The 18,587-nt window shown below is 47.4% G+C and overlaps 1 protein-coding gene across 1 annotated transcript; it reads left to right on the top strand.

Moving 5' to 3' along the window:
* The first annotated feature begins 848 nt into the window (after positions 1 to 848).
* Positions 849 to 18,161, top strand: RILPL2 (Rab interacting lysosomal protein like 2). The gene is made up of 4 exons (XM_025889685.2): positions 849 to 1,392; positions 8,058 to 8,209; positions 13,483 to 13,596; positions 17,563 to 18,161. The coding sequence occupies exons 1-4, from the start codon at positions 1,063 to 1,065 to the stop codon at positions 17,591 to 17,593; spliced, it is 627 nt and encodes a 208-aa protein (XP_025745470.1). The 5' UTR covers positions 849 to 1,062; the 3' UTR covers positions 17,594 to 18,161.
* The last annotated feature ends 426 nt before the right edge of the window (positions 18,162 to 18,587 follow it).

Raw genomic sequence — 18,587 nt, 5'->3', positions numbered from 1 at the left:
TAATATTCTAATACCCTATCCGTAGAATGCTTTCTAACTTTCAAAGCAGAGAGTGATTTTTTTACTTGTTTATTACTCCTTCCAACCCAACCCATGTGCTACGTGTGTCCCACACAAGTTTAATGTTTGGAGGGCAGAATGACGAATACAAGTTAACGTTTTTTGAGTACTTCCTAAGTACTTCTGTCACACACATTATCTCATGACCTCATCTTAATATGTTCCTGCAGCAACGTTACCACATAGGTGCTGTTATTCACTGAGCAGGAAATTGAGGGTTAAGTAATTTGCCGAGGCTGCAAAGCTGAGTTAACGGGAGGAGCCCAGGAATACGCAAAGGGCACAGCGCAGGGATTCTCCATTTTATTGAGAGTCAGATTCCGCAGGTCCCGGCGACAGTGGGCCCGGGAGTTTTGTGCAACCCAGGTCTCTTGACTCCCACGCGCAGACACCAACAAATGTCCTCTGTTTTGCCGCAGGCTTCTGAAAATACCCCCCAAACACAGACCCGGATCTTCCTCCACGTAGAATGCAAATTCTATGGCTGAAAAGCTTGAGCATAGAAAGGAAAAAGTTGTGTGCTTTTTACCCTCTTGCCCATACTGGAGGTGGAAACTCCACCCCCGTCTCCATGGAAACCCGGCAGCGGTGGCGCCTGTCACCAAGGGCGGGGCTCCGGCGGCCGCCCCTCCCCCACCCAGTTTGCAATACTCCCAGCCGGGAGCAATCGCGGTCACCCCTTAACCTCTCCGTTCCTCTTCTCGGCTGTCCTCCCTTTCTGTTGTCTTTTCGTGCCCCAAACCACATCCTGGGGGCCGCCCTCCTGCACGGTACTCAAGAGGGGCCGGTGCACCCCGTGTCCGGGCCTGGAAGCCCCGGAGCGCGGCCTTTCTGCCCCGGGCCCACCCCTCGGCTGCGCTGATTGGCCGCTCCTGGGCCATCCCCTCCCGCCCGGGGCAGGCAGGGTCTCTACCCCGCGGAAAGTTTTCTGAGCCAGGAGGAAGTTGGAGGGTTGGGGATTCTGAGAAGGCTGCTCCTGCAGCTGCGGGGGTCTGGGTGGCCATGGAGGAGCCCCCTTTGCGACAGGAGGAGGAAGAAGAGGAGGAGGAAGGGGACGAGGCTGGGCCCGAAGGGGCTTTGGGCAAGAGCCCCTTCCAGCTGACGACCGAGGACGTGTATGACATCTCCTACGTGATGGGCCGCGAGCTGATGGCCCTGGGCAGCGATCCCCGGGTGACACAGCTGCAGTTCAAGATCGTCCGCGTCCTGGAGATGCTGGAGACGCTGGTGAATGAGGGCAACCTGACGGTGGAGGAGCTGAGGATGGAGAGGGACAACCTGAGGAAGGAGGTGGAGGGGCTGCGGACAGAGGGCTCGGCGGCCGGCGGGCAGGTGAGTGCCGGATTCCGGGCCCTGCGGGGGCAGCCTGGGCTGCGTGGGAGGGGAGCTCCCAGTGGCCCGGAGGCCGCTCTCCCAGGAATAACCGAGCGCCTGAAAACGACCACAGCGCCCACCCAGTCCTCAGATGAGAAGCATCCTCAAAGTTACATTTATCGAGCACTTAATAGGTGCACTTACTTGGGCTGCGTTAGTTCTGAATCAGGGGCTTCGAGCCTTTTTGACTTGACCTAGCTCAGTGGCTCTCAAGCTTTAGCCTGCAGCGAAACCACCCGGAGTGTTCGTTAAAGCCCAGATTGCAGGGCCCTGGCCCCAGAGTTTCTGATTCAGCAGGTCTGGGATGGGACCTGAGAACCTGCATTTGTGACAAGTGCCATCGCATTCTGAGAATCTTGACCTAGAATAAGAAGTAAATTTTAAGTGAGAGGAATCAGTGCTGTGACCACCAAAAGACGCCTATAAGAATATTCAGAGCACCTTTATTCAGAATTGTGCCAAACTGGAACAAGTGCAACAGAATGGATTTTAAAAATTGTGGTATAGTCACACAGTGCAATACTACACGGTAGTGAAAAAGAGCAGAGCGCTGATACACACAACTGTGTGCGTGACTCTCAGATGTTACGCTAAGGGACAGGAGCCAGGAACAAAAGAGAGCCTACTATATATATTTATGGGAAATTCAACAACAGGCAAAATAATCTGTATTTATAGAAGACTGATGGTAGCTCCAGTTGGTGGGGGGGGGGAGTTCATAGGGAGCACATCTGGGTGTGATTACATGGGTGTGTACCTATGTTAAAAATCATCAAGGGATGTCTGGGTGGCTCAGTCCATTAAAGTTCAGATTCTTGGTTTTGGCTCAGGTCATGATCTGAGGGTTGTGGGATCCACCCCTGGTCCAGCTCTGCACTCAGTGGGGAGTCCGCTGAAAATTCTCTCTTTCCCTCTCCCTCTTCCTCTGCTCCTTCCCCTGCTCATGCATGCATGTGCTCTGTCTCTCTAAAGTAAATAAATAAAATCTTTTTTAAAAAAGTCATCAAGCGGGGCGCCTTGGTGGTTCAGTCGTTAGGTGTCTGCCTTCGGCTCGGGTCATGATCCCAGGGTCTTGGGATTGAGCCCCATGTTGGACTCCTTGCTCAGTGGGGAGCTTGCTTCTCCCTCTGCCTGCCGATACCCCTACTTGTGCTCTCCCTCTCTCTCTCTGACATATTAATTAAGAAAAAAAAAGCTTGAGGAAGTGAAGAAATATTTTTAAAAAATCATCAAGCTATAAACTCAAGATTAGTTCATGTATGTTATACCTCCATTTTACAAAATTACCAATTATAGCGCTTTCCAGTATTGATGAAACAAAAGTTTTAAGAAACAATTTATCTTAACTCACCCTTATTAAATATGATGCACAATCACACTTGCATATTCTTTTTTTTTTTTAAGGTTTTATTTGTGAGAGAGAGAGCAGGGGGAGTGGCCGACAGAGGGAAAAGCAGGCTCCCCACTGAGCAAGGAGCCCAGTACCCCGGTATTGTGACCTGAGCCAAAGGCAGACGCTTAACCAACTGAGCCACCCAGGAATCACTTTACTTGCCTATTCTATTTTTATGAGTTTTTAAATTCTTGTTGCAATTGATTAAATCAATATGAATTACTAAGGGGTCTCCAGCCACACTTAAAAAAAAAAAAGCTGCTCTAAGTGGACTATCTCATTTATTCCTCTTACTATCAGTATATCCATTTTACAGAAATGAGGCATAGAACAGTTAAGTAATTTGCCAAAGGAATTACTGCAAGTAAGAGGTGAAGGCAGGATTTGAACTCAGAGATGCCAGTCTTCACCACCGCACACGAAATACACATATTCGACCTTATTTGTTGGAATGACATTTGATGAGTGATTGCACTGTGCTGGACCCTGGGGCTGCAGAGGTAAATTAGACGGGGACCCTGCCCTCACAGAGCTCCTGTCTAGTGGGAGAGGTAAGACACCCACACCTCCAGAACTGCAGTACAAGATCACAAACTGAGAAGCGTGCCAAGAAAGGACAGGAGGAACAGGGTCACTGACATTTGCAGGGAAATAAGAGCGAAGGTTTCTGGTCACTTCCCTGGTACACTTATGTCAGCTACTTGTTCGTCCCAGTGACAACTGTACTTGTAGATACATTTTCTACTTTAGTGTCCATCATACGAGATAGTTGCGTATCATGATCACAGTCTGGCTTTTGAGACTCAAGAGAAGTTAAGTGACTTGCTCAGAGTGGCTCAGCTCACGTTCTGAGCTCATCCCTGCCACCTCCAACCCCAGGAACAAGGATATGGAGGGGGCCCCCACCACAGACCGTGTACAGCGTGCTCTGCACGGGGCCCGGGTGATTTCCTCTGTGGGGCACAGTGGACAAGCTTTATCAACCAGCAGATGAGAAGGCATTTTCCTCCCAAACCGCAGTCTTAAGAACAGGGGTGGGGAAAAGGGCAGAGAGAATGAATTAGTTTAGCATCACGAGGCAGTTCATAAAAATACACCTTATTATTTTTTTTGGGTTTTTAAATTATTTTTAATTGCGGTAAATTACATGTAAAATTTACCACCCTAACCATTTTTAAGTGCACACTTCAGTGTCATTAAGTACATTCACATTGTTGTGCAACTATCACCCACCATTCCTGCCCGAATTCTTTTCATCTTGCAAAACTGAAACTCTGTCCACAGTAAACACCAGCTCCCTACTCCCCCTCCCCCTGTCTACTTTCTATCTCTATGAACTTGCCTATTCCACTATTCTACTTATATTCATATAAATAGACTTGTATAGTATTTGTCCTTCTGTCACTGGCTTATTTCACTTAACATAATATCTTCAGAGTCCATCCATGGTGTGGCTTGTATCTGAATTTCCTTCCTTTTAAAGCCTGAATAATGGGCGCCCGGGTGGCTCCGTCGTTAGCAGCAGGAGTGGGAGAGGGAGAAGCAGGCTTCCCACGGAGCAGGGAGCCCAGTGCAGGGCTCTGTCCCAGGACCCTGGGATCATGACCCAAGCCAAAGGCAGACGCTTAACCAACTGAGCCACCCAGGAGCCCCAGCTGAGGGTTCTTAACTTGAAGTTCTTGGACACCCAAGGGGATCGTTGATTCTAATCCAAGAGGCCCATGTCCTTGCATGGGAAAAAAATTATATTTTCATTAACTTCCAACTGAAATGTGTCACTTTCTTCAATTGTGAATGTAGACAGCAAACCACAGGAATATTAGCAATACCTGTGGTAGTCACTGATGGAAATCACAGATATCTTCATGTCCCATTACAGTGTAGTTCACATCTCAAAGTTTCGTTTCTGTTCAGTATTTCACTGGCCCTGCGTCTAGCTCACCTTGTTTAATAAAGAAGCAGGTATATTAATCATAAATTTGTTTTTAGAGGATTTTGATGAGTGTATGTCACCTTAGTTGGTCTCCTTATAATTTTGTGCCTTTCATTTTATACATTTTAACACATTGTTTGGAGGAGGGCCACGTGGGCTTTCCCAGGCTGCCAAAAGGGTCCGTGGCACAAAAACGGTTAAGATTCTCTGCTTTAACCAGTCTCCTATCAAAAGATGTTTATGTTCCAATCATTTGCTCTTAGCACATGCAACACCGAAAGATCCTAACCAATGTCATTTGGCTCCTGAGGGAGAGTGTCTTGAGGAAATGGATCGGAGGGAAGGAGCATCTGAAATTTGGATAATATGTAATGTTAAATTACGCTTCCCAGAGGCCAAGGAGACCCACTCCTCCGGCAGTCAGCACAGGTACCTGCTTCCCCACAGCCCTTACAATGCGGGGAGTGTTCAAACACCCTGATTCTTGTCAGTCTGACAGGAGGAACGTGCTCACTATTACTATTATCTCTTCCTACTGTGTCTCGTTCTGTCCATCACCTGGAGAACACTGTGGTGTGGTTGTGCCTTAGTTTTATTTAACTGGGCATCTATTCGTGGACATGTAGGTTGTTTTCAAACAGTTGCTTAAATTTTAGTTTGAAAACATTTCAAACCTATGGAAGAGTTGCCAGAAAAGCACCATGAATACCTGTATACCGTTCACTGAGATTCAGGTGTCTTCAGTTGTGTGCGTGTGTAGTGTGTAGTATGTCTTAGAAGATACACGCCAAAGTATTTATATACACACGCAAAACACATATATGTGTATGTATATATGCATATACAAAAATAATATGTATATATATTATCTATTCACTACTAGTTTTCCTCAACTATTTGAGCAGACATTTTGTTAGTTGCAGGATTAGTAGAAGATTAGGGTCCTTTACTCTAAATACTTCAGTGAGTATCTCACAAGACATACTATTGCATAGCTGCAAGTAAATGATCGAATTCAGAGGGAAAAAGTGATAGAATACAAAGACCTAATATACTACCCCTATTCAAAGTTCAGAATAATGTCCTTTACAGCATCTTTTTTCTGGTGCAGGACCCAATCCGGGGTGTTGACATATCTCTTCAGTCACCTTTAATCTGGAACAGTTCCTCAGCTTTTCCTTGTCTTTTACAACCTTGACTTTTTTTTTTATTGTTTTGTTTTAACAGTTTCCTTTTTTTTTAAAGATTTTTTATTTATTTATTTGACAGAGAGACAGCAAGAGAGGGAACACAAGCAGGGGGAGTGAGAGAGGGAGAAGCAGGCTTCCCACGGAGCAGGGAGCCCGATGCGGGGCTTGATCCCAGGACCCTGGGATCATGACCTGAGCTGAAGGCAGTCGCCTAACTGACTGAGCCACCCAGGCGTCCCCCGACCTTGACATTTTTGAAGATTATGTATCAGTTGGTTTGTAGAATGTCCTTCAATTGGGGTTGGTTCTGAGGTGTCATGGGTGAATTCAAGTGATACATGTTTAGCACAAATACTGCTGAAGGGATGCTGTGTCATAGTGCATTGTATCACGAGGCACTGGACTCAATTTGTCATTATTGGTGATGTCAACTTGTATCACTTGGGTAATATGGTGTCTGCAAGATTTCTGCACTGTAAAGGGGACTTTATTTCCCTTTGTAATTCACAAGTACTTGTGGGAAAATACTTTAAAACTGTGGAAAATATTCTGTTCCCCAACAAGCTTTCACCCAAAAGTTTTAGATCCATTCATTAGTCTCCCCTGAATCAATTATTACAAAGTTGGTTAAAAAAGGATGATTTTTGGGGCGCCTGGGTGGCTCAGTTGGTTAAGCGACTGCCTTCGGCTCAGGTCATGATCCTGGAGTCCCGGGATCGAGTCCCACATCGGGCTCCCTGCTCAGCAGGAAGTCTGCTTCTCCCTCCGCCCCTCTTCCCTCTTGTGCTCTCTGTCTCTCATTCTCTCCCTCTCAAATAAATAAATAAAATCTTAAAAAAAAAAAAAAAAAGGATGATTTTTTTTTCTGGTAAAGATTTTTTTAAAAGATATTTATTTATTTATTTATTTATTTATTTATTTATTTATTTGAACGACAGAGAGAGTGAGTGAGAGAGCATGAGCAGGGGGAAGGGAAGAAGCAGACTCCCTTGCTGAGCAGGGAGCCTGATGCAGGGCTCCAACCCAGGACTCTGGTATCATGACCTGAGCCGAAGGCAGTCAGCTTAACCATCTGAGCCACCCAGGTGCCCCACTGGTAAAGATTTTATTTTTGGGGCACCTGGGTGGCTCAGTCGTTATGCATCTGCCTTTGGCTCAGGTCACGATCCCAGGGTTCTGGGATCAAGCCCCGCATCGGGCTCCCTGCTCGGCGGGGAGCCTGCTTCTCCCTCTCCCACTCCCCTTGCTTGTGTTCTCTGTCTAGCTATGTTTCTCTCTGTCAAATAAGTAAATAAAACCTTAAAAAAAAAGATTTTATTTTTAAGTAATCTCTACACCCAACATGGGGCTTGAACTCACAACCCCAAGATCAAGAATCTCACGCTCTACCGACTGAGCCAGCCAGGCGCCCCAAAAGGATCAGTGTTCTACTCTCTCATCTTGTACACTCATTAATTGGCCTTCTGCTCCTCTTCATTTCCTGTTTTAATCAGAGTTCCCCAGAGAAACAGAACCAATAGGGGATATAGCTATCGACATAAAGGGGATATTATTTGAGGCATTGGCTCATGCAGTTATGGAGGCTGAGAAGTCTTACAGTCTTCAGTTCGCAAGCTGGAGAACCAGGACGTCCTGTGAACTCAGGGGTGGGGTGGGCTGATGGTGTAAGTCCTGGTCTGGAACCAAAAGCCCAAGAACCAGGAGTGTCAATGTCTGAGGGCAGGAGAAGAAGGGTGTCCCACACCAACAGACAGAGCTCAGAATTTACCCTCATTCCACTTTTTGTTCTCTTCAGGCCCTCAGTGGATTGGATGATGCCCGTCCACCCATCAGGGAAGGCCATCTGCTTTACTCAGTGCATCAGTCCAAATGCTAATATCTTCTAGAAACACCTTCACAGACACACTCCGAAATAACGTTTAACCAGCTATCTGGGCAATCCTTAGCCCAGTCAAGTAGACACATAAAATTAACCATCACATCCCCGTTAATGAACTAATTTAAATATTTAAATTTTAAGTGTGAACAAACAAGATTTGCCTTTTTGGGGTGGACAGTCCATCCTCATGAGGGAAACCGTATAAGCGACCAACGTCTTTTCTCGCAGGTAAACCTGGGGCCGGACAAAATGGTGGTTGACCTGACAGATCCCAACCGACCACGCTTCACTCTCCAAGAGCTGCGGGACGTGCTCCAGGAGCGCAACAAGCTCAAGTCCCAGCTGCTGGTGGTGCAGGAAGAGCTGCAGTGTTATAAGAGGTGGGGCTCTGCTGCCCTGGGGGCCCCGCACTGCAGAGCCACACCCCGCCTGCAATTCCTTGACACGCTCTGTATTTGTTCTTATTTTCACTCAGCCAGTTTATTGGAGACCTACTCGATGCCAGGCACTATTCCTGGCACCGGGCTATAGCAGTGAACAAACCAGAGAAAGTCCATGCTAGTCTAGGGGGGAAGAGAGGCAATTGACAAGGAAGTCTGAGACGAACATGCAGGGTTATGGTGGTAAGTGCTCTAAAGAATGTAAACCAAGGTGACAGGGGGCTCCTGGGTGGTGCAGTTGGTTGGGCGTCCGACTCCTGATTTTGGCTCGAATCATCATCTCGGGGTTGTGGAAGCGAGTTCTGCGCCGGGCTCCTCGCTGGATGTAGAGCCTGCTTGAGGTTCTCTTGCTCTCCCTCTGCCCCTCCACCCTCCTCTTTCCCTCTCTCCCTCTCTAAACAAAACAAAAAAACAAGGTGACGTATGACAGCAAAGTGCTGGGGGCTTGGGGAGGGGCCTGTTTTACATGGGCTGGTCAGTGAAGACCCTTCTGAGGTGAATGACGAGAAGCAGCCGAGCATGTAAAGGTTGGTGGGACAGAAGGGCAAGAGCGCTAAGAGCCCGAGGTGGGGACCACCATGGTCAGTGTAAGAGACCCACCACGGTAGAAGTTGGAACAGGTGGGGACCACCACGGCCAGTGTAAGAGACCCACCACGGTAGAAGTTGGAACAGGTGGGGACCACCACGGCCAGTGTAAGAGACCCACCACGGTAGAAGTTGGAACACAGGCAGAGGATGAGAGGTGTGCCTTGTAAGCCCCAGAAAGGGGCTCTGATTTTATTGTAAGTGTAGTGAGAAGTCATTGGAAAGTTTTAATCAAGGAAATGACAAGATCTGATTTACTGTTTTGTTTGTTTTTATTTTTTATTTATTTTTTTAAGGAAGCTCCATGCCCAGTTGGGCTTGAGCTCACGACCCTGAGATCACAAGTCAGAAGCTCTACCCACTGAGCCACCCAGGCACCCCTAATTTAGTGTTCTCAAAGATCAAATGTGGGGCACCTACCTGAGTGGCTCAGTCGTTCAGCGTCTGCCTTCAGCTCAGGTCATGATCTCAGGGTCCTGGGATCGAGCCCCGCATCGGGCTCCCTGCTCTGCAGGCAGCCTGCTTCTCCCTCTCCCACTCCCCCTGCTTGTGTTCCCTCTCTCACTGTGTCTCTCTCTCTGTCAAATAAATAAATAAAATCTTAAAAAAATAAATAAATAAAAGATCAAATGTGAAGGGCACCCGGCTGGTCTTGATCTCGGGGTCATGAGTTCAAGTGCCACGTTGGGTGTGGAGCCTACTTTAAAAAAATCGGGGGCCTTGGTGGCATAGTTGGTTAGGCATACGGCTCTTGGTTTCGGCTCAGGTCTGATCTCAGGGTCCTGGAACTGAGCCCAGTGTGGGGCTCTGTGCTCAGCAGGGAGTCGGCTTCAGGATTTTCTGTCTCTCCCTCTCCTGCCCCTCCCCCTGCTCACTCAGCATGCGCACGCACACACTCTCTCTCTCTCTCTCACAAATAAATAAATCTTTAAAATAAATTATTAATGTGGTAACCTGATAACTGAACCAGTGAAATACACACTGAAGTATTTAGGAATATAAGGGGGTAAGATGTCTCCAGCTTACTCTCAGGTGGTTCAGAAAGAAGATAGATGCATGGATGGATAGGTGGGTGGGTGGATGATGGATGGATGGACAGGCAGATAGGTAGAGAGATACACAGAGAAACAATTGGGAGGGGGGTCTGGGTAAAGAGTATATGGGAATTCTTCATACTAATCTTACAACTCTTCTGTAGATTTGAAATTATATAAAAGTTAAAAGCTTAAAAAGATCACAGTAGGGCACCTGGCTGGCTCAGATGGTTAAGTGTCTGCCTTCGGCTCAGGTCATGATCCCAGGATCTTGGGATCGAGTCCTGCATCGAGGTCCCTGCTCAGTGGGGGAGCCTGCTTCTCCCTCTGCCTCTACTGCTCCCCCTGCTTATGCTCTCTCACTCTCTCTGTCAAATAAATAAAATAAAAATTAAAAACTATTATTATTATTAAAAAAAAATCACAAAACAGGCACCTGTCTTGCTTAGTCGGTGGAGTGTGTGACTCTTGGTGTTGCGGTCATGAGTTTGAGCCCCATATTGGGTGTAGAGATTACTTAAAAATAAAATCCTAAAAAAAAAAAATCACAGTAACACGTGAAGGGAAAAGACTGTAGGACAATCAAGAGACAAAATAAGAAGCTGTTGACCTATGAGGATTGGACTTTGCTGTATTCATCTGCACCCTGTTTCCCAAAACGTTTTCTTTCGCGTAAGTGCTTCTTGAAAAGGGGGCTCTAAAAAAAAGAAAGAAAGAAAAAGAAAAGGGGGCTCTGTGGCCAAATCATTCTGGGAAACCGTTGAGTTAAACAAAGCAGATTCCCTTAGAGACAGAAGAAGGAAAGCCCAAGAGAATAAAAACTCAGCGCCAGCTAATATTTATCAATGCATACTGCATGCCAGGCACTCTGCTAAATGTATTCCAAGCATCATTTCAGTTAGTGCTCACAGCAAGGTGAGCTAAGGTAATGTTATCTCCAAGGTGTTCTAAGGTTCATGAAAGTCAGGTGCCTGCTTGAAGTCCCATAGCTGGTGGGGACAATGGTGAGACGTGGCCTCAGACAGCCTGATATCAGAGCCTGTGGTTTTAGTAATCATGCCACATTTGGACTCTGAAAGTTTAGAAGAAATACGCTGGCTCAGGGGCGCCTGGGTGGCTCAGTCGTTAAGCGTCTGCCTTTGGCTCAGGTCATGATCTCAGGGTCCTGGGATCGAGCCCCGCATCAGGCTCCCTGGTCAGCGGGGAGTCTGCTTCTCCCTCTCCCTCTGCCCCTCCCCCTGCTTGTGCTCTTTCTCTGTCTCTCAAATAAATAAATAAATGAAATCTTTAAAAAAAATAAATTCATTCAATGTAGAATTACTAAGGGAGCAGCAGTACAGTAAAAATGTTCTAGCAAGCCAAATCTAAAAGGGCTGAGTTCTGCCAACAAGAATTTAATTGTCTTCCTTCTGCTGAGGTTGGAACCATGTTAATGGAAAGACCTGTCTTCCTCTCATTTAATAAGTACTTCAGACACAGGTAGTTGAAAACAGGAACGGCTGAACTGCTGGGGCTTGAGCAGCTTGTTAGCGAATAGAGCAACACACTTTAGTTACAGTTTTGAATTCCCGGAGAGCATCAGCCGTGTACTTCCCCTCTGGTAGAGGCCAGTTGATGGCAGGATTCTGTTTACTCAGTTGGGTCCTGTATTCTAGAGAAACCAGCATGTCACCTGAGGTATTCTCCTAGCAAGTGCATCAGTTTCAAGGTCCAAGATCATACTAATGATTGTTTCTCATTGAGGCAGATGGAGTAGGCTGCTTCCAAAGATGGCCACGATTTTTCCCATCCTGCATGCCTTCTGCAGTGAGCCTTTTCCACCCCTCCAGAGGTAGAGTCTATTTTTTCCCTGTCCTTGAGTCTGGGCAGCCCAGTGACTTGCTTTGGCCAGTGGAATGTGGTGGAGGCAATGCTGTTTGGCTTCTGAGGCTAGGGGAGGCCTGTTGCAGCTTCCATTTTGGTCCTCATGGAATTTTTTGTCCTTGTGGAATGCTTGAGACCACACTCCTGTGAGGGAGCTCAAGGTAGTACCAGGGAGAAGTCACACAAAGAACAGAGATGCCCCAGCTGACGGCCCCAGCTGTGCCCAGCCCCCAGATGACCCACCAAGCCAACTGTAAGAAATGGAGCCATCATGAGAAATCATAAATCTTCATTGTTTTAAATCACTATGGTTTAGGGTGTTATGTAACAATAGATAATGGAAAAGGGGGGTTATTAATAATAAGTTAATAATGTATTAATATTAATACTATAACAGGTAAATAATATTAAATAATAAGAGCTCACTCTTTGCCAAGGAGAGAGAAGGATGAATCCTGCTGTCTGACACTCCTGCCTCAGGAGGTGGCTCGGTCGGCCGGGCTCTGCCAAAACAAAATACCATACACTGGGTGGTTCAAACAATAGACATTTTTTTCTCACAATTCTGGAGGCTAAAGTCCAAGATCAGGGTGCCAGCATGGTTAGTTCTGACTCTTCGTGGCTTCTTGCACACGGCAGAGAGGAAGCCCTCAGACGTCTCCTCTTACAAAGGGTTCTTTTTCTTTCTTTTTTTTTTTTAAAGATTTATTTTTTTTGACAGATAGAGACGGAGAGAGAGAGGGAACGCAAGCAGGGGGAGTGGGAGAGGGAGAAGCAGGCTTCCCGCCGAGCAGAGAGCCCAAAGCAGGGCTCGAACCTAGGACCCTGGGATCATGACCTGAGCCAAAGGCAGATGCTTAACGACTGAGCCACCCAGGTGCCCCAGATTTTATTTATTATTTGAGAGAGAGAGAGCTAGAGAGAGAGAGAGAGCACAAGTGGGGGGGAGGGGCAGAAAGGGAAGCAGATTCCCTGCTGAGCAGGGAGCCCAACGTGGGGCTCGATCCCAGGACCCTGGGATCATGACCTGAGCCAAAGGCAGATGCTTAACCGACTGAGCCACCTAGGCGCCCCAGTTTATTTGTTTATCGACTGCTTCTTTCCCCAATGGAAAAACATAAATTGCATGATAGGAGATAATTTTGTCTGTTTTGTTCACTGCTATAGTGTCAGGGGCTGTGTATTACCTCACTTATGCAATCCTGGGAGGCAGTTACTCTTATTCTCCTCATTTTTAAAAAAATATTTTATTTATTTATTTATTTATTTGTCAGAGAGAGAGAGCACAAGCAGGGGGAGTGGCAGGCAGAGGGAGAAGCAGGCTCCCCGCTGAGCAAGGAGCCCGAGGCGGGACTCGATCCCAGCACCCTGAGCGGAAGGCGGACACTTAACCCACTGAGCCACCCAGGCGTCCCTCTTATTATCCTCATTTTATTGATTAGAAAATCAAGGCTTCAGTTAGAGAATTGATATGTGGTCATATTCCTAGAAAGTTGAGAAACTTGAAGTACTAGCCAATGCAGTTAGACAAGGGAAAGAAAGGAGGCATCAACATTGGAAAGGTGGGGGGAAGAGTCTCCTTATTAGAAGCAGAATCTCTCTCACTCTAGCTTTCAATGATAATATTACTAATATAACAATAATTATTATTAAGACCCTTCACTTTCAGAGCTGCTCAGACAGAAGGTCTGCAATAAAACAACCCTTTTATTTGTCCCCTTTTCCCCAGTGGTCTGATTCCACCAAGAGAAGGCCCAGGAGGAAGAAGAGAAAACGATGCCCTTGTCGCCAAGACCAGCAAGACCAGCAGTAACAAGGAGGAGAAGACAATCATAAGGAAGCTGTAAGTTACTTGCTGCCCCGTTGCCACTAAATCGTTGCTGAAGGAAGGCAAGGAGGCCCGAGGAGGCTGGCCAGCTACCCAGGGTGGGGATGTCCTGGTTCGTGGTGCCACAGCGGATAGGAAAATTCGGGGCTGGACTGTTAGGAGATCCATGTTGGGCAGTAGTCTAAGCACTTGACTCTTCACGGTGACCCCGTGAGGTTGGAGCTGCCATCATCTTCATTCTACAGGTGGAGAAGTAGATGCTGAGAGGCAAAGTAATTTGCCTGAGGTCACCTAGATAGTAAATCATAAAGTCAGGACTTGAACTCAGGAAGTCCAGATTCTACACTACTGCCTCCCTATGATAGAATAATACTACAACAACAAGAAAACCAACGATAATTATTAGAGTTTAAGGGCGATTCATGGGGCACCTGGCTGGCTCAGTTGGAGGAGCATGTGACTCTTGATCTCAGGGTCATGAGTTAGAGCCCCACGTTGGGTGTGGAGATGACTTAAAAAAAAGGCAGGGGTGGGCGCCCGGGTGGCTCATTTGGTTAAGCGACTGCCTTCGGCTCAGGTCATGATCCTGGAGTCCCGGGATCGAGTCCCGCATCAGGCTCCCTGCTCGGCAGGGAGTCTGCTTCTCCCTCTGACCCTCTTCCCTCTCGTGCTCTCTATCTCTCATTCTCTCTCTCTCAAATAAATAAATAAAATCTTAAAAAAAAAAAAAGGCAGGGGTGGCTGATTCATTACCTCTCTTACCTCCTACATTTTTTTTTTTAAAGATTTTACTTATTTGAGAGAGAGAGAAAGAGTATAAGCAGGGGGAAGGGCAGAGGGAGAGGGGAGGCTGAGAGGGAGCCCAACGCGGGGCTTGATCCTGGGACCCTGGGATCATGACCCGAGCTGAAGGCAGATGCTTAACTGACCGAGGGAATGAGCCCCTCTTACTTCCAAATTCAGAGGACCCTGTGTCTCCCGTCATTGGGCCACATAATGTGATTTCCTTTGAATACTCCCCTCGTGTTTATGCTCCCTTGTTAATCCCTCATTTCTTCGGGTGCTAAGTCTCAAACCATAGAATGTGTGGTCCTTGTTTGAAATTCAGATTCTCAGAAGTCAAGTCTAGGATGAAGCGCAGAAATCTGGATTTCTAATAAATTCCCCAGGTAACTCTGATGTGGAGACCCCTTGGACCACACTTTGAAAGGTGCGTCCTCAGCTGACAAGTGTCCGTACAATGAGGCGGGCCCTTTCCCCACCCCTCCGTGAAGCAAACAGTCCATTTGCCTTGGCTGCTCTGAGAATGTCTGGCCTGGTGACATACCAGCCCCTGACCTCTTGGACGGAACTGAGAAACAGCCTCAGTCAGGGATCTCAAATGCCTGTGGGGGCCAGGCACTTAATGCAGATGAGTGATGGGGGTGTGGGGTGGGGGGGGGGACATTTGCCAGGGTCCTGGCAAGAAACAAATAGCACACTTAAAAGGAGTGACTGAAAAGATTTAAAGAAGGGTCATCTTACAGACATGACACATGAGAGCAGGGCTAAGGGAACCAGCAAGGGACAGAGAAGCACTCTAGCATGGCAGCTGGGCTGAGGGAGCAATGAGGGAAAGGGAAGGGGGGTGGTCAGCAGAGGGACACAGCAGCTAGTAAGACCAGGCCTGGTGGGGAGGGAGCCGGGGCATCAATACACCCCCCAACCTACCTTCCCAGCTCCTGCTGGGGCCTCCCAGTAACTGAGCCCATCCTGAAGCTAGAGGACAGAGGAAGAAGATTTGCTGTCATCCACAGAGATCAGCCTCCTGGAGCAGAGAACGGATGAGATGAATCTGAGGGCCAAGCAGCCCACAGGTTATGCACATACATAGTTTAGTTAAGTATTACCAGGCTTTCTGGAATGCCAGCATGAAAACCGCTGTGTCAGACAAGACCACCCGAAACCCAAATGATTCATCCTTCAGCACGTATTTATTGGGGGCCTACCATGTGCCAGGCATTGTTCTAGGTCCTGGGGATGCAGTGAACAAGACAGAGCCCCTGCCTTCATGGTGCTTCCATTCCAGCAGGGGAGTCAGAATGAGCAGGTAAGGAAGTGTATTGACAGGACCGTTTCAGATATCCATTCGATAGGCTGCTGAGAGAGAAGTTGACAGGGGGCAACTTCAGATTTGGGGAGTCCTGGAAGCCTTCAATGAGGAGGTGACATTCAAGCTGGGCCCTGAAAGACCATAAAGATGTGAGGGAAGTGCATTTCTGGTGGAGGGAACAGCAGGTATAAAGGCCTGAGGCGGGAGAGAAGCACAGAGAATTGAGTGAGGGCTGAGGTCAGTCAGGGCAGGGGGCAGGGGTTCCCAGTGGGGACCCTGAGTTTCACGGTGAGCACTTTGGGAAGACATGGAGGGTTTTAAGCTGGAGAGTGACATGTGCGTATTTACATGGAAAAGCTCACTCTGGCTGCTTTGTGGAGGAGGTGGTGGGGGGGACAGACTCAAAGCCAGGCCTGGGGGAGTGTTTCTTTCCCAAGGAAGGTTCTCCTGAGGTAAGGTAATGAAGGAGAGAGCATCTCCATGATGCCACACCAGCTGCTGCATCTGAAGGCATTTGTTTAACACTCCTATTGGCTGGGCAGGAGATGTATACTACTGGTTTCTTTGGGCCTCTTGGAGGAGAGTTCTTTGGGCCCCTTAGAGTTTGAGACTGCTAAGGCAAAAAATAAGATGTTTGTTCTGTGCACGAGCCGGCCTGAGGTCATGTGTCTAATGAGCATGAGGCCACAATTTCATGGTCAGACAAGCTCATTATAATGGAATGAGTGAATGGATGAATGAATGAATGAATGAATGGCTTTCTGAAGAAGTAGGTCATGCTAAGAAGGATTTTGGTCTTTATCCTGAGGGCAGTGGGGAGCCATGGAGTGGTGTGAGCTGAGGAATGACTTAGCTCTGTATAGTGACACGGTCATTCTGGCTGCCGTGTTGAGTGGATTGTAGTGGGTGGAGGGAAGGCTGTGGTGCTTATCATGGTGACTTGGACTGGGGGGTGGCAGTGGAGGAGATGAGGAGTGTTAGGATTAGGAACATATTTGGGGCATGATGACTAAAATATAGCAGATGGTGGGGGAGGAGCTGAGAACAACTCCCGGGTTCCTGGCATGAATGATGAGGCGGGGGATGATGTCACTTCCTGAGACAGGGAAGGGGGGGTGGGGTGGGGGTGCCGGTATGCACAGGTTCAGGGGAGGATGGCTGAGTCTGAATACTAGTCCAGGGCCAGCCCCAGCCATTGCGAGCAGAGCTGCTAACGGTGCTCAGGGGGTTTGTCTTTGACAAGAAGTACTAGCCCATACTCCCCGTCACTGGCTTTCCACCCCACCAGGCAGCTCTGGGTCTTTCTCATAGCTGCAATTAGCACTGAGATTGAACGTTGTGATTGACCCCAGATAGCTTTCTTCCTTTTCAAAACTTTGCATATGAGGGGGAAAAACACTGAACGTTTGGTATTCGTGTCTCAGGGCGTATCTAGGTTTTATCCAAGAATTTACATGCCAATCTTTATTCATTGCAAAGATCTGTTTTATAATTGTAAGTAACATGGATACTTCCTCCACAATAAAACCTCCTGAAATTAAAAAAAAAAAAGTTCGGACACCATTTTTCCGCATAGCACCGTGCTTAAGTGGGCTGTGGGTCCAACTCCTGGTGCTACAACTTACTGTGTGACCTTGGGCCTGTGACTGAACCTGGCAGGACCTGTTTGCTAATCTATAAAATAGGGATATGGAGGGTACTTACCTCATCGAGGTGTTATGAGTGTAAAATGAGCTGATAGATGGAAAACCCCTGAACAGTGCTGCCCCCACTGAGCCCTGAGCAAATGTTTGAGTCAGTGGCCTGCAAGAGCCTCTCACGGATTCCGCAGGGTTCTGCACTCCTTGCTTCATTCTATGCCCCTCTGACCCTTCTCTCTCTATACCCAGGTTCTCTTTCCGATCGGAGAAGCAGATGTAGCTCGAAAGCCCCGACTAAGACAGAGGTTCTTGGACTCACGAAGGCAATGCACCAAGACTTCCAAACTCATCTCTCAGTTTTTCCAAACTCGGCCATCTCTCACTGGCACCCCCCAGTGCCACGCATACTCACTGTACTTGCTCATCTGTTTCCCCTGAAAGCCACCAAGGAGGAAGGAGATGAGGCTCTCTCATGATAATTTTTTCCCTGGCCTCAGAACTGGACACCCCTGAAGCCTCGGCCAAGGCTGGGGAAGCAGCACAAAGAAATCAAGAAAGCAGAAGGCAAGCAAAATGAGGCCCACTTCCTGCTGCTCACCAGCCGTCCAGAGGGACCTCCAGTGTGCAGGTGTGCGCTCTGCCTGTCTGGTCTCACGATGACCTGGGTCTTTACCACGTAGTAGCAGCGAAAGTCGTGAGCCCAAAGGGAGAGGGGAGGAGAGAATGCAGGAAAAAATGGTATTGACATTCCAGTGATGATTTCACAGATATTTAGTGAACATTCGGTTTTGCTAACATGACTTTCTTTACATGATTTTGTATTAAAGTGAAATGACTTTTATACTTTCTCTGAGTGTTTTAGAGTGGTGCCTGGAGTTATGTGACCTTGTCTATGGTACTTTAACCTTTCAGAGTCTTGGTTTCCAAATCTGTAAACTGTATTTATGTACGTATGCATATTTATTTGGTGGTGTATATATGGTGCATATACATTTCAGCGACTCTAAGTGATGCACCAGTATTTTGTGTGTTGCTATGAGAGAAAAAAAATGCTGCAAATTATTATTATTTTTAAAGATTTTATTTATTTATTTGACAGAGAGAGAACAAGCACAAGCAGGGGGAGCAGCAGAGGGAAAGGGAGAACCAACATGGGGCTCGATCCCAGGACCCTGTGATCATGACCTGAGCCGGGGGTAGATGCTTAACTGACTGAGCCACCCAAGCGCCCCTTATTATTATTATTTTTTAAAGATTTATTTATTTGAGAGAGA

The sequence above is a fragment of the Callorhinus ursinus genome, unplaced genomic scaffold, assembly GCF_003265705.2.
Source record: "Callorhinus ursinus isolate GAN/ISIS: 27379988/994484 unplaced genomic scaffold, GSC_fseal_2.0 scaffold41, whole genome shotgun sequence".
In the NCBI taxonomy this organism is placed as follows: domain Eukaryota; kingdom Metazoa; phylum Chordata; class Mammalia; order Carnivora; family Otariidae; genus Callorhinus; species Callorhinus ursinus.
Note: the sequence above shows the minus strand (reverse complement) of the source record. Positions and strands in the feature narration are given on the sequence as shown.